Raw genomic sequence first — 12,380 nt, 5'->3', positions numbered from 1 at the left:
GGTAATGGAGATTTATTTTGCTCTATTTGCAGGGTGTGTTGGACCAGATAATAAACCAAGAAAGGTATGTTACACATTTGCTTTTCCATTGCAAGTAAGGTGACCAGACAGCAAGTGTGAAAAATCGGGACAGAGAGTGGGGAGTAATAGGAGCCTATATATCAGGACTGTCCCTATAAAATTGGGACATCTGGTCACCCTCGTTGCAAGTATTTTGTGTCTCCTCCATATCAGTCTTGTTTTGTATAGACTCCCAGGTTTTCATCCATGCACTTATTTGGTAGGTGAGTGGAATTTTGAAAATCCTTGATTTATATTTATCTCAGCTTGAGTTATACATTAGTGGGAGATATTGTCCGTTAAACGCTCTGATAATCAGTTTCCAGACTACAAAATAGTTAATTTATAATTCCACTCTGCTCCCTCCTAACACATACATGTACACATGCTTACCATTAAACACCCAGCACAGCCTATTGAAAACAACTGATTTATGTTTTTTCTATTCACTAACTATTCATTTAGTTGCTTTCTTCTCTTTCTTTAATGGCAGTTTGGGGAAATTTTTGAGTTTGACTGTAAGAGATGCATTTGCCTGGAGGGTGGAAGTGGCATTAGCTGTGTGCCCCTTCAATGTCCAGAGCAAAAGGATAAACCAAGCTGCAGTGATGAAGGCTTTTACGAGGTCACTGAAGTCAATCCTGACAACATCTGCTGCAGCATAACTTCCTGCAGTAAGTTCCTCTTTTGCTTCATTTACAGCACTCCACTGCCCCTCAAACTTTCTTTTGCAATAACAGTTGCATTATTCATTTGTGTTAATTTAATTGAGATTAGTCTGTGAAGCCCAGGCCAGCTAAATGCTTGGACTGAGTCCAGCCAAGTGGACAGCTGTTATTTTACATTTCTCTTGGCTTTTTCCCTTTGCAGGATGCAACGCGAGCTTTTGCACAACCAAACCTCCTAAATGTAAAATTGGTTATGAACCTGTTTCCGATATTGCCACTGGCAAGTGCTGTCCTACGTATAAGTGCGGTAAGTTGCTTTTAAAAATACGAGAACAGTCAGTATTGCACTTTACATGCTTGAGCATTAAGGTTGGTAGCCAACACTGTATGCTTCTCTTTTGGAGAAGGTGACAAAACCAGGCTTAGATTCTAGGTTGCCACCATGGGCGAGCCCAAGTAGTAGCTGAGAAAATGGTGGTGCAAGGTAGATGAGAGAGAGCTCACCCTGGTCAGGTCAAATATTTCTGGTTATACACCTATGTAAGAATTGTGGGATTGTTGACTAGGACTTCAGTCCTCCCATAAGAAATTGTCCCTATGAGCTTTAGCGATAGGAAAGGCTGATGATCATTCATGGATCGTTCCAACTAAACATATCAGGAAACATTTTGCAACTATCCAATGGACATCCTGGGATGTAAAACCTGGGATATAGATATTCAGACCAGACAGCCTTTCTCTTTTGTAGGTGCAAATTGTACCTTACAATATTTGTGTCCATGAACTGCACAATTTGCACTGCAAAGATGGAATCTTTGAACATTTGTGTTGTGATTATTTGTGGAGGAAATTTGTATGACTGAGATAATAAAATTTGGCACTTTCCTTGCATGTATAACCATATAACTTCTGCTTTATTTCACAGTTCCCAAGAAGGTCTGTGTGCTTCAGAATGCTGAGTACATGGTAAGTTTCCATTTCTTCATGAGAAGGACTCTTGGATGAAACATTTGAGTCCCAAGAGCATCCTTTAATTGAAGTGCTTTGAAGCAGTTTGCATTTGGTACGATTCATTTTTAGAGATTCCCCCCTCCCCCCTGTCCCCAAACTGCAGTCAGGGACTTATCTGTTACACAGAGCCTAACACTTTTCAGAGAATGTTGCTGCATGTAAGAGAAAATGAAGCACTGGTTCTAAGCAGCACGGATGTAAAGATTTGTTTTTAATACACAATGTACATATCCCTAAAAAAATCAATGTACATTTAACACCAGCACTTTGCTGCACTATGCTAAAGACTCGCTGTCACAGATAAAAAGAGATGAGCAAGGGTCACATTCTGTACTGACTTACACCCGTATAATTCTGTTGGCTCCAGTAATTATTTTATTTATTAATACAGACAGGTATTAAGTTACCCACTTTATATGTACCATAATGCATGAGATGAATATTTGTCCTCTGTGTCTATGATATGTTTCCCTAGTGGATGTTTGTGGGGGGAAGTATTGGATATTAGAGATATGTCTCTCCTACACATCACGCCTTGCTGATATCAGATCTCTTGCTTTTTTTAAAAAAAAAATCTAGCCTGGTTCCCCAGTCTTTGCTGATAAGTGCCACGATTGTGTCTGCACTGAGAAATCGAACAGTAGTGGTCTGAATGTCATTTCATGCAAGCACATTCCATGCAATGAAGAATGCCAGCCAGTAAGTAACAAACTTTTAAAAAAAATGTCATGTACATTTTCTTGAAAAATAACCGTGATTGAGATTCTAAGCAAGGAATTCCTAGGTCCTAATCCCAGCTCTGACATTGGCTCACCTTGGGCACTCAATTTTCTGCATCTTAAAGATAGCAATAATAATACTTATGAGCATCATAGTCATGTTGTGAGGATTAGCTAACCATGTTTTTAAAAATGCTTTGAAGATAAAGTCACATCTAAGCACAGTGTAGTTATTATAATGCCTTTGTTGCTTCCTTTTATTTTCTACTTTCATTATCCCTTTTCTCTTCACCTGGTGATCTCTGTCTGTTACAAAACACAACAGATCTAGATTATCCTTAAAACCATAATCAGTGCTGCTATTTAGCTAGGTTTTTACAGAGAGCCTTAATCTGGTGCTCAGACTATTACATTTTTGTTTGTTTCTCCAGGACACTTTTAACCTAGTGCTTTTTTAATTCCTAGGGATATGAACTTAAAGATGTGAAAGGGGAATGCTGTCCAAAATGCGTGCAGACCAAGTGTGTTGTAAATAAGGGTGACAGCACCGTCCTTATCTTGAGTGTAAGTGTGCTCTCGTCTTAGGAGTCTACCAAACGTGTAGCATTCCTATTGTATTTCTCAAAGTGTTAACTGGGAGGAAAGACATGGCAATTATTGACGGGGGAAAGGAAAAGTTCACTGGTTAAGTTCAGATGTGCATTTGAAAGTTCAGCTGCTCGTCTGAAAGAAAGTCATCCGAAATTCTCTGATCTGGAAGATAGGTTGGAGATCTTATCAGATCAGGCTTTCTCAGAAATACTATGAGAAGAACCTTTCTTGCAGTTTTTGGACCAAGAAGTGGAAAGGTGCCAGAAAAGCTTGAACATGATTCAATGCGTTGCCCTTTTTTGAGTAAAGGGCTATTCCTATTTAATAGCTACCAGTTTACCCATCATCCCTAATCAAAATCTCACCCACTTATTTTTCCTTAGCTCCAGAATACCCTAGGTCCCACACAGGGATTTTTTCTTTCCCAAGGAAAATTCCTTATGGAACTCAAAATTCCCTCCACCCATGGGACTCCACAATACAGTCACTACCCTGCTAACCATGGCAGTTTTTTGTCTAGTATTTTTATGCTGAGAAATGAGGAGAATCTTTTTCAGAGGCTAGGAAGTTTTATGTTTAAGCCCATTATGAATCCTTCCATGCATGCGGAATTTCCTTTTTGTACACAGCCTGGTGAAATGGAAAACGATCCAAAAGACAACTGCACCGTTTATAGCTGTGTATCGATCAAAGGTCAGCTCATCTCCTCCACCTCAGAGATTACCTGCCCATCATTCAATGAGCAGAATTGTAAAGCTGTAAGTAAATTTGGGACATTTACTCTTATCCCTTATGACAACGCATTTCAGTTTGATCCAGCCACCTTACTATCAAAAGACACGATTGGGCTGAGGAGCTGCCATAATTGTTATTTTCAGGGCTCAAATTCAGCTGACGCCGTCTGGAGCAGAGCATTGGTAGATATTTTCAAACCTATGGGGCATGCCCCATGGCTGAAGCTCAAAGCCCCAGCACCTCTTGCAGGGCTAAAGCCCCAAGCCCCAGACTGGGAGGGGCATGGAGTGGCTCCGGGAAATAGTAGATAAGAATTTAAGCCCAGAGGGGTTATGATTTTTTTGTTGCACTAATTTACTTGAAGCACGCTTCCATCTGAAAAAGGGACATATAGTGTATATATTACATATTTATTGATGGGTTTTGAGGTTTATAACAGGTAATTAGTGTCTCATGGCTTAGAAATTGACCAGTAGTGGGCTATAACGTCCTATCACACTGTAGTCTGCAGGATCCTCTTTGTATGAGACTGCATATTTTCATGAATGCCCTGTAGGCACAGTGGTTGCAAGAAATAAGGGTTATCCCACACCTATTTCCTTTTGAAAATATTAAGAAATACTGTGGATGTCAGATTAAACAGCATGGAATTCATGGTAAACAGTAATTTGCAAGTGGAGACCATTATATGTCATAAGCCTTTCCTTCAGAGAATTACATATTGCAACAGATTCCATTGTGAAGTCATAGATATTAAGGCCAGAAAAGACCATCGTGATAATCTAATCTGACCTTCTGCATAGTACAGGCCACACAATTTTAACCAGTAATTCCTGCAATGGACCAAATTATTTTTTCCCACTGTGCATGCAGACAATTCAAAATACAGATAATTTTGATAATACAGATATTTTTTTCTGATTTGTTTTCAGGGCACTGTTACACTGCTGCCTAATGGTTGCTGTAAAACATGTGAGTATAATTACCCAGTGTTCATATAGTCATTGCAAAACAAAATGGGGACCGATTTTTCCTATCTAAAAGCTATTGCTAATAAATATTAATTTAAATAGATGCAAGAACATTCATGCTAGTTATTTTGTGGAGCACATAAAGTGTGCTCAGAACAGAGTCAGACACTGACTCTGCCTCAAGCAGCTTTCAGTCTAAGCTGAGAAAAGTAAATTATTACTTTATTACTGTAGGCTGGCAGAAAAAACCTTGGCTGAGTATGGGGTCACATAGCAGATTTTGTTGTTATTAATAAATCGGTGCTTCTATAGAGGGGGCTTTGCAGCAGAAGTGTCTTTTGAGACAAGAAAAGCAGGTGAAGGAAAGGACCTAACTCAATGGCATCAGAAGACATTCCTAATGTAGCTCATCTACTGTATTTATATGTTTGGGAGGGTTTCTGCACTTTCCCTTCTGAATTGCTGAGTTCATTGCCTAATGCAGTGAAGTAGGCCATAGAAGTATCTAGATAAGAATTATAAGAGTTTTCTTTTTGGCCTTGGGTTTGAAACTCTGCCCTGTAAGCTGGTGCGTTACAATTCCCTCCAGCAGTTTATTTGACACATCTCTCATAACTGGCTACTGCGTGTGGCTTGGCAAAACATGCATTTCAGCACTGATTTGGACACTAGCAACATGGATAGCGCCAAACAATAATCATTCTGAAATCATTGTTTTGATTTAATCAGCCTTCACTTTTCCCTCCACAGACACCCAAATACTCACAAAATTTGATTTTGTATAAACCTAAGTAATATGTGATAAATGAGCCATTCTCTCTCTTCCTCGCTTGTTTCATCATTTCCTTTGCCATTCAGCAGCTCCAATAAGGGACATGTTCAATAGACAGTCTGTCCCCCAGGCAATCAATAGAGAGCTAAAGTTTAAGGGGTAAAGCTGAGTGCTAAGGTGTTTGGCCTTTGTGGCTACTTTGGGTTTTAAATGCAGTTATTTCAAAGCATCAGTGACTCACAGCCTGTGATGAAGCAGCAAGGTGTTTTTGGAGCCATTTGATTGAAGGGTATTACCACTCTTTTCTCCTACAGGCATCCCTCGCGACAGCCCATCACCATGTTCTGTCACCCAAATCGTGGACCATATCACCCATAAGGGCTGCCGTTCTGTGGATAAAGTCTACCTGACTCAATGTGAAGGATCATGTGGAACCTTCTCATTGTAAGTAAAGTGAATCAGACAAGGAGACTGTTTCTATAAAATGGACAATACATAGCCAGGCTAAAGAATGGTGGAAGACCTAGAACTGGCTCAACTTCCAGTCTCATGAGTATTGAAATTTGTAACTGGTTTGGTGAAACTAGGTGAAGGGTTGATTCACCATAGTAATGAAGTCCAAAGCCAAGGGACACATGGAGCTGCATCTTTGCTTCCAGAGAGTTGTGTTGATTCCTTATTGCCTACAAAGCGAGAGCCAGCTAGGGTGACCAGCTGTCCCGATTTTATAGGGACAGTCCTGATATTTGGGGCATTTTCTTCTATGGATGCCTATTACCCCCTCACCCCGTCCCGATTTTTCACACTTGCTGTCTGGTGACCCTAGCCAGCTCACTTGCCATTTGTGTTAGGGCAACTTGGATATGTGGCAGTAAGTTCATTCCCATTGCAGGAAATATCCTAATGGTAGCCATGTCTGAACTTCAACAGCAGAGAAGCTACTTTCCAATGATGAACATATAATGAGAGGAGGGAAAAGAGAGAGACACTTTATTTAAATACACTTTGTAAGAAGTCAGAAGGAGACATTTGTTGAGTAAAGAACTGAAAAAATGTGTGCTCAAGGGCTGTACGTGACTCCTGAGATAATTGAGTCAATATCATTGTTCTGGAATGAGAGAACTTTGAAGAAACCAGAGGTACAGCTGCTAAAACCTAGCAAGAAACCTAGAATACAGCTGCTGAACACCATTTGACAAATTAAGTCTATAACCTTAATTTCCCACTGGAATGATCCTTTGCAGCCTATCACTGAATACAATTGGCAGCCCTTATCTGGAGGAAACCCGTTTTTAGTCAATGTGGAAAATAAATGACAAATTCCTCATGGGAATTATTTATTTGTACTGCTACAGTACTGACAGGCCCCAATTAGGAACCTGATGGGGTAACCACTGAATACAAACATAAAAAAGATGGCCACTGACACAAAGACTTTGCAGTCTAAGTTAGGCTGATCCTTACAGGATGCTTAGGGCTGGTTTCACTGGAAGGATGATGCAGGGAGGATTAAATTGCAGCTGGCTACACTACATCTGATCTGCTGCGAACAGAAAGTATCTAACTTAAATGGTTTTGGTCAAGGATTTCAAAGGGGCCTAAGGAAATTGGGCACCCAACTCCCAATGACTTTCAGTAGGAGTTGGGTGCCTAATTCCCTTAAGCGCCTTTGAAAGTCCGCCCTTGATGGCTTGGTTTTTGAAACAGCAGACTACATTATGCTTGAACCTGGGTGCCTAACATTCCACCAGTTGAGGTAAAGGAGCAGTTCCCCTAACTCACACCATCAGAGGGCCCCTTTTACATATTATTCCCAATTCCTTACAGCAGCTTATTCACCAGAATTCCTCATCGTACTTCATTTCACTCTCTCTCTTTCTCTCTGGCATTTATGGCAAAGTGTAATGGTATCTTTTCCCACACCAACAAACAGATACTCTGCTGAGGCCAACTCCATGGACCACAAGTGTTCCTGCTGCAGGGAGGCAGCGACTAGCGAGAAGCAAGTTCTACTGCAATGCCCCAATGGGAAATCTGTGGTGCACAAGTACCTGCACGTGGACCGTTGTGAATGTCTTGACACTGAATGCACAGAACCCAGCTCCTCAGGAGAGTCAAAGGAAAGTGAAGAACAGAGTTCAATCGAACGTGTCAAGCGGGCCATTCAGAAAATATTGAAATGAAGGGGGAAAAGTAATGGTGCACAGAAAAAAGTACAAGGAGGGTCTGTGCACCAGTCTAATCTTCCAAGAGTGATTCAATGCTTTGCTTTTTTTCACTTCCTCCTCTTCTGTACCCTCTCTGACTATTTGTAATTGTGCTCTATTTATTTGTATACAAAAGAGAGAGTCTCTTTTGTTTAGTTTTAAGTTAGTTTCTTTTGCTTTAAATGATTAAAATTTCATTTCAGACATGAAAACTCTTTGTGTTTTTTCACCAGCGCTCTTGAGCCTTCAGACCTTTAAAGGGAAGGGAGATCTGTCCCGGGCCTTAGTAGTAAAGTGCCAGATTTTCTATGTCAGTTGAATAACTATTTTGGCTCTCTAAGTGCTAGAATCTATAGAGGTCTAGATTCTGGGTCCCAAGAGGCAAGACTCTTTTGTATCAGCATTATGATGCTATGTTTGCTAAAACAAAACATGGGAAATATCAGGTTTAATTTACTAGAAAGCAGCCATTTTGAGAAGATTGGGGGTTATTTTAAGACATATTCTCTATAGCCCATTATCAGGGCCTCTCTGTTTTCAACTTTGTCCTCTATGCATTAGAAATGCCTGAAGAGCTGCTTCCTGTTAATGATGATCCAGTAGACCACTCATCATCAAATAAAAATAGCTGCACTTAACTCACAGAAATTGAAAATTGAGGGCCATGTAGTTACACTGTGTGTGAAAAGTTCATATAGCAGAAATCTGTGGCAATATTTGCACTCTTATTGGTAAGTGGAAATTGTAGTCTACCAACTTAGCAATTTGGAATAAATCTGTATGTGCATACCAGCCACTGGTATAGTTTAAATACATGCATCCATGCCAAATAAGGCAGAAGAGTTAATGACACAGAAGTCAGCCTCTGTAATTATGGTGTACTGTATGCTAAAAGTTAGCTTACTTCCTATTATGTATTATCCATTCCACCAATCTTTTGGCCTGCTAAATGCATGCCATCTAAGTAGGCATTCATCCCACAAATACACAATATAATAAGTGAGACACAAGACAGAAGCTTTGTATCATCAGAAGAGTTTAAGTGACAGATTCTACTCTATGGCAGGCCACTGGCACCTGTCAACCATTGAGAGTTAAAATAATCATCTCTTGGGTCTCAGACCATGACATCCAAAGTACTATATGGAGTAAAAGTCCACCATTCCTACCCACACTGCTTTCTCTTACCATTCTACACCAGATCAGAAATTTTCTGAGATATCTATTATAAAAAGAGGCACCTCAAGTTATGTCAAGACATAGAGCTGGTGATCTCTTTCCACTGTTTTAGGCATAAAAATGATTTAAATAATGTATGCAATTAAAGGTTTTGCATCTAGACTGACAATAAGTATATTAAACTTTGTGGCATTCCAGATATGATGTCATATGGCCAAGATATCATTATCCACTTCATATCTACTTAGGCACCCATATATGGGGGTAAACCCCCCTTCTTTACTTTGTTATACATTTAGGACCAGACATTTAAATGGAACATTGATGGGCTACAAAAGAACACTGCAGTGGGTATCAGGAGTCAAGAGATTAACCCTGATATGATAGAAATGTCAACATGCCAACAGTGTTAACTGGACACTTCACCTTGAATGGTCCCTTGAAATATTTGTTAACTACTTATTCTAAACAATTTGTCCCAGTTTGCATCTAGCTGTGACATTCTGAGTGCTTTCTCCAGACCTGAGGAAGAACTCTGTGTAGCCAGAAAGCTTGTCTCTCAGGAACAGAAGTTGGTCTAATAAAAGATATTACCTCAACCACCTTGTCCGTCTAATATCCTGGGACCAACAGAGCTACAATAAGGCTACGTCTACACTACAGGATAAATTCGAATTAGCTTAAACCGATTTTATAAAACATATTATAAAGTCGATTGTGCCCGTCCACACTAGGCACATTAATTTGGTGGTGTGCGTCCATGGTCCAAGGCTAGCGTCGATTTCTGGTGCACTGTGGGTAGCTACTGTAAAATAATGAGGCCAGTAATGTCGATTTGCATCCACACTAACCCTAATCCGATATAGTAATATCGATTTTAGCGTTACTCCTCTCGTTTTGTAGGAGTACAGAAATCGATTTAAAGAGCCCTTTAAATCGATATAAAGAGCAGTGTAGTGTGGACGGGTGCAGCGTTAAATCGATTTAACGCTGTTAAAATTGGTTTAACAGCGTAGTGTAGACCAGGCCTAACACTGCATACAACAAGCCTCCCGTAAGGATCAATCCAAGTCCCACTGAAGTCAGCAGGAGTCTTTGCATTGATTTAATTGGGGGTGAGGAGTTAGAAAAAGGCAGCATTGCTTGTTTGTGCAACATCAGAATTGGCTATCATATCCTAGCTATGTTTGTGTAACATCTGCTTAACCTACTCATCATGCACAACCTGGTTTGGCTTAATGCTCAACTAAGTACATCCAAGAGATTCCCACTTGAATACCTTCAATATTACCAACAAACTATAAGAGATCATTTTCAAGACAGATGAAAAATCCTGAAATCCTTCATCAGTCCCTTATTCTGGCAAATTATTTTAGTCTTAAAAGTGTGAGTAAATACATAATTAATGACCCTAGAATATGGTCTAAAGCATTGAGACATTGCACAATTCAGTAACACACTAGTTTATTTGACTGAATTTATTGATGAGTATAAAATGAAGGATATTGTCATTATTCTGCCAGTGTTCTACATGTAATCGTAAGTAGGTTTATAAGGTTTCAGATTCTCCTTTTTATACAACTGGCAGTAAAGGAACTCCATGAAAGTGCAGAAAATGCCTAGTAAGGGCTGGTCAGTGTACAGCTTGGTTGACTGTCTAGGAGATCTGGGTTTGATGTCCCAAGACAAGCACAGAGACAGAGTTATGCAGAGGCAATATGCTCAGTGCCTTTTGGCATTCCACAGTGACTCCTCTGGCCCCATTAGTGAGAGATAGTGATAGATCCCAAAGTAAGTCCTGTTCATCCATCCATGGCTGTGTGGAAGCCTACAGAATGGCATGTAGAAAGGGAAGGAAATGAGTTACAGGACTCATATGTACATTGAGCTGTGGGCTTAAATGCTTGTCTACACTAGAGAAGCAGAGTCCATGGATCAAGTGCTTACCTCCCTCTAAGAGGGTGAAAAAATGAGTTGTCATTTAAAATATATATTTATATATACACACACCACATCACCATGTTTGAATTTAACACATTCTAAGTTTATATTCGAGATCTAAGCATCTTTTCTCATTGCCATCTTTTCATATTTGCACTGATTCTTCCTCTCACCTAATCCCCCCCTCAAATATTTCTAAATAGCAAAGTTGTGTCACACATTTTAATGGCAGTCTGTAAAAATGCTTTTGATAACAAGGCAGGTATTGGCGTCATCATTACAGGGAATTCTGGTGCCAAGAATGCAATGTTATTTAAGGGATGGAAAGCAAGCTGCTCACATAGACTTCACTGTATACAAAGCAGTTTATCCTTTGCTCATATGGAATTTAAGTTTTGACTCTAATGAGTCCTGATATTCATCCATATACCTCTGCACCCCACAGAAGGCTCTGCAAAACATGGGATAATGGGAGATGCAGATCTACACAGTTTGTTGGTCTTTGCAGTCCTCCATTCTTGCTTACCAGATCCTTCTAGAACCCTGACTGGAGCCAGGAAATGAAGAACTGTTTCCTACCAGCAGACCTGTGTGTTAGACCATTATTAAAGATATGTGCACGCACTGGTTCTGAAACTTGTTTTTGATTATGCCAGCCTTCTTTGTGTCTGTAGTCATTTACTCCCTCCACCCCACCCCCACACTTCTGCTATACAAGTACATATACCTCTGCCCACCTCCAAAGGCAGATCAGGGAGTGGTGGCTGGCTGGGCACCCAGCTCTGAAGGCAGTACCACTGTCAGCAGCAGCGAAGTAAGGTTGGTATGGTATGCCATTGACACCTTTACTTCTCCACTGCTGCTGGTATTCTTCTCTAGGGGAAGTGGGAATGATTAATGGATTCCTTATCTTTGGAATAAGGAGGACTCTTGGTTAATGATGGGTTCCTCTGTGGAGGGAAGAGCTTAAGAACAGAAGAACATGGTCATACTGGATCAAACCAATGGTCCATCTAGCCCAATATACTGTCTTCTGACAGTGGTCAATGCCAGAGGGAGTGAACAGAATAGATAATCATCAAGTGAATTCCTTATTTGTGGTTATTTATTCACCTATCTACAGTGTTTAAAACTACACATCTGATTTATAAGGTTGCTTTAGCCTTTGTTCCTGAGTTTAGTACCTTGCATTGATGGATCCTCTAGGCCAAATCCTACAGTCTTCCCCAGACAAAATTCCCACTTAAACCAATGACAATGTTGGCTGTGTTAGAACTATATGATGTAGCCCATTGTGCTCAGCTTCAGCACACAATATGGCACAGAGCACCATAAATATAAGAAGAAAAGCTCTGTGGAGCTCAAAAGCTTGTCTCATTTACCAACAGAAGTTGGTCCAATAAAATATATTACCTCACCTATCTAGTTTCTCTCATATCCTGGGACCAACAGGGCTACAACAATAACATGGCACCATAAATACAGGCAATCAGGATCAGGGCCTGCCTTTGCATGGTTAACCAGGC

At 40.2% G+C, this 12,380-nt stretch overlaps 1 protein-coding gene across 1 annotated transcript in view; it reads left to right on the top strand.

The window, feature by feature from the left end:
• Positions 1-7,855, top strand: part of MUC2 (mucin 2, oligomeric mucus/gel-forming) — a 73,174-nt gene extending 65,319 nt beyond the window's left edge. Inside the window, exons 44-53 of the mRNA XM_030562141.1 lie at positions 33-64; positions 554-734; positions 931-1,035; positions 1,654-1,694; positions 2,319-2,438; positions 2,924-3,022; positions 3,679-3,807; positions 4,717-4,756; positions 5,842-5,971; positions 7,461-7,855. Coding sequence (XP_030418001.1) covers positions 33-64; positions 554-734; positions 931-1,035; positions 1,654-1,694; positions 2,319-2,438; positions 2,924-3,022; positions 3,679-3,807; positions 4,717-4,756; positions 5,842-5,971; positions 7,461-7,710 — 1,127 coding nt within the window. The 3' untranslated portion in view covers positions 7,711-7,855. The remainder of the gene's footprint in view (positions 1-32; positions 65-553; positions 735-930; positions 1,036-1,653; positions 1,695-2,318; positions 2,439-2,923; positions 3,023-3,678; positions 3,808-4,716; positions 4,757-5,841; positions 5,972-7,460) is intronic.
• Positions 7,856-12,380: the final 4,525 nt, after the last annotated feature.

Source organism: Gopherus evgoodei, chromosome 4 (genome assembly GCF_007399415.2).
Source record: "Gopherus evgoodei ecotype Sinaloan lineage chromosome 4, rGopEvg1_v1.p, whole genome shotgun sequence".
In the NCBI taxonomy this organism is placed as follows: Eukaryota; Metazoa; Chordata; order Testudines; family Testudinidae; genus Gopherus; species Gopherus evgoodei.
This window is presented reverse-complemented; position numbering and strand designations above follow the sequence as displayed.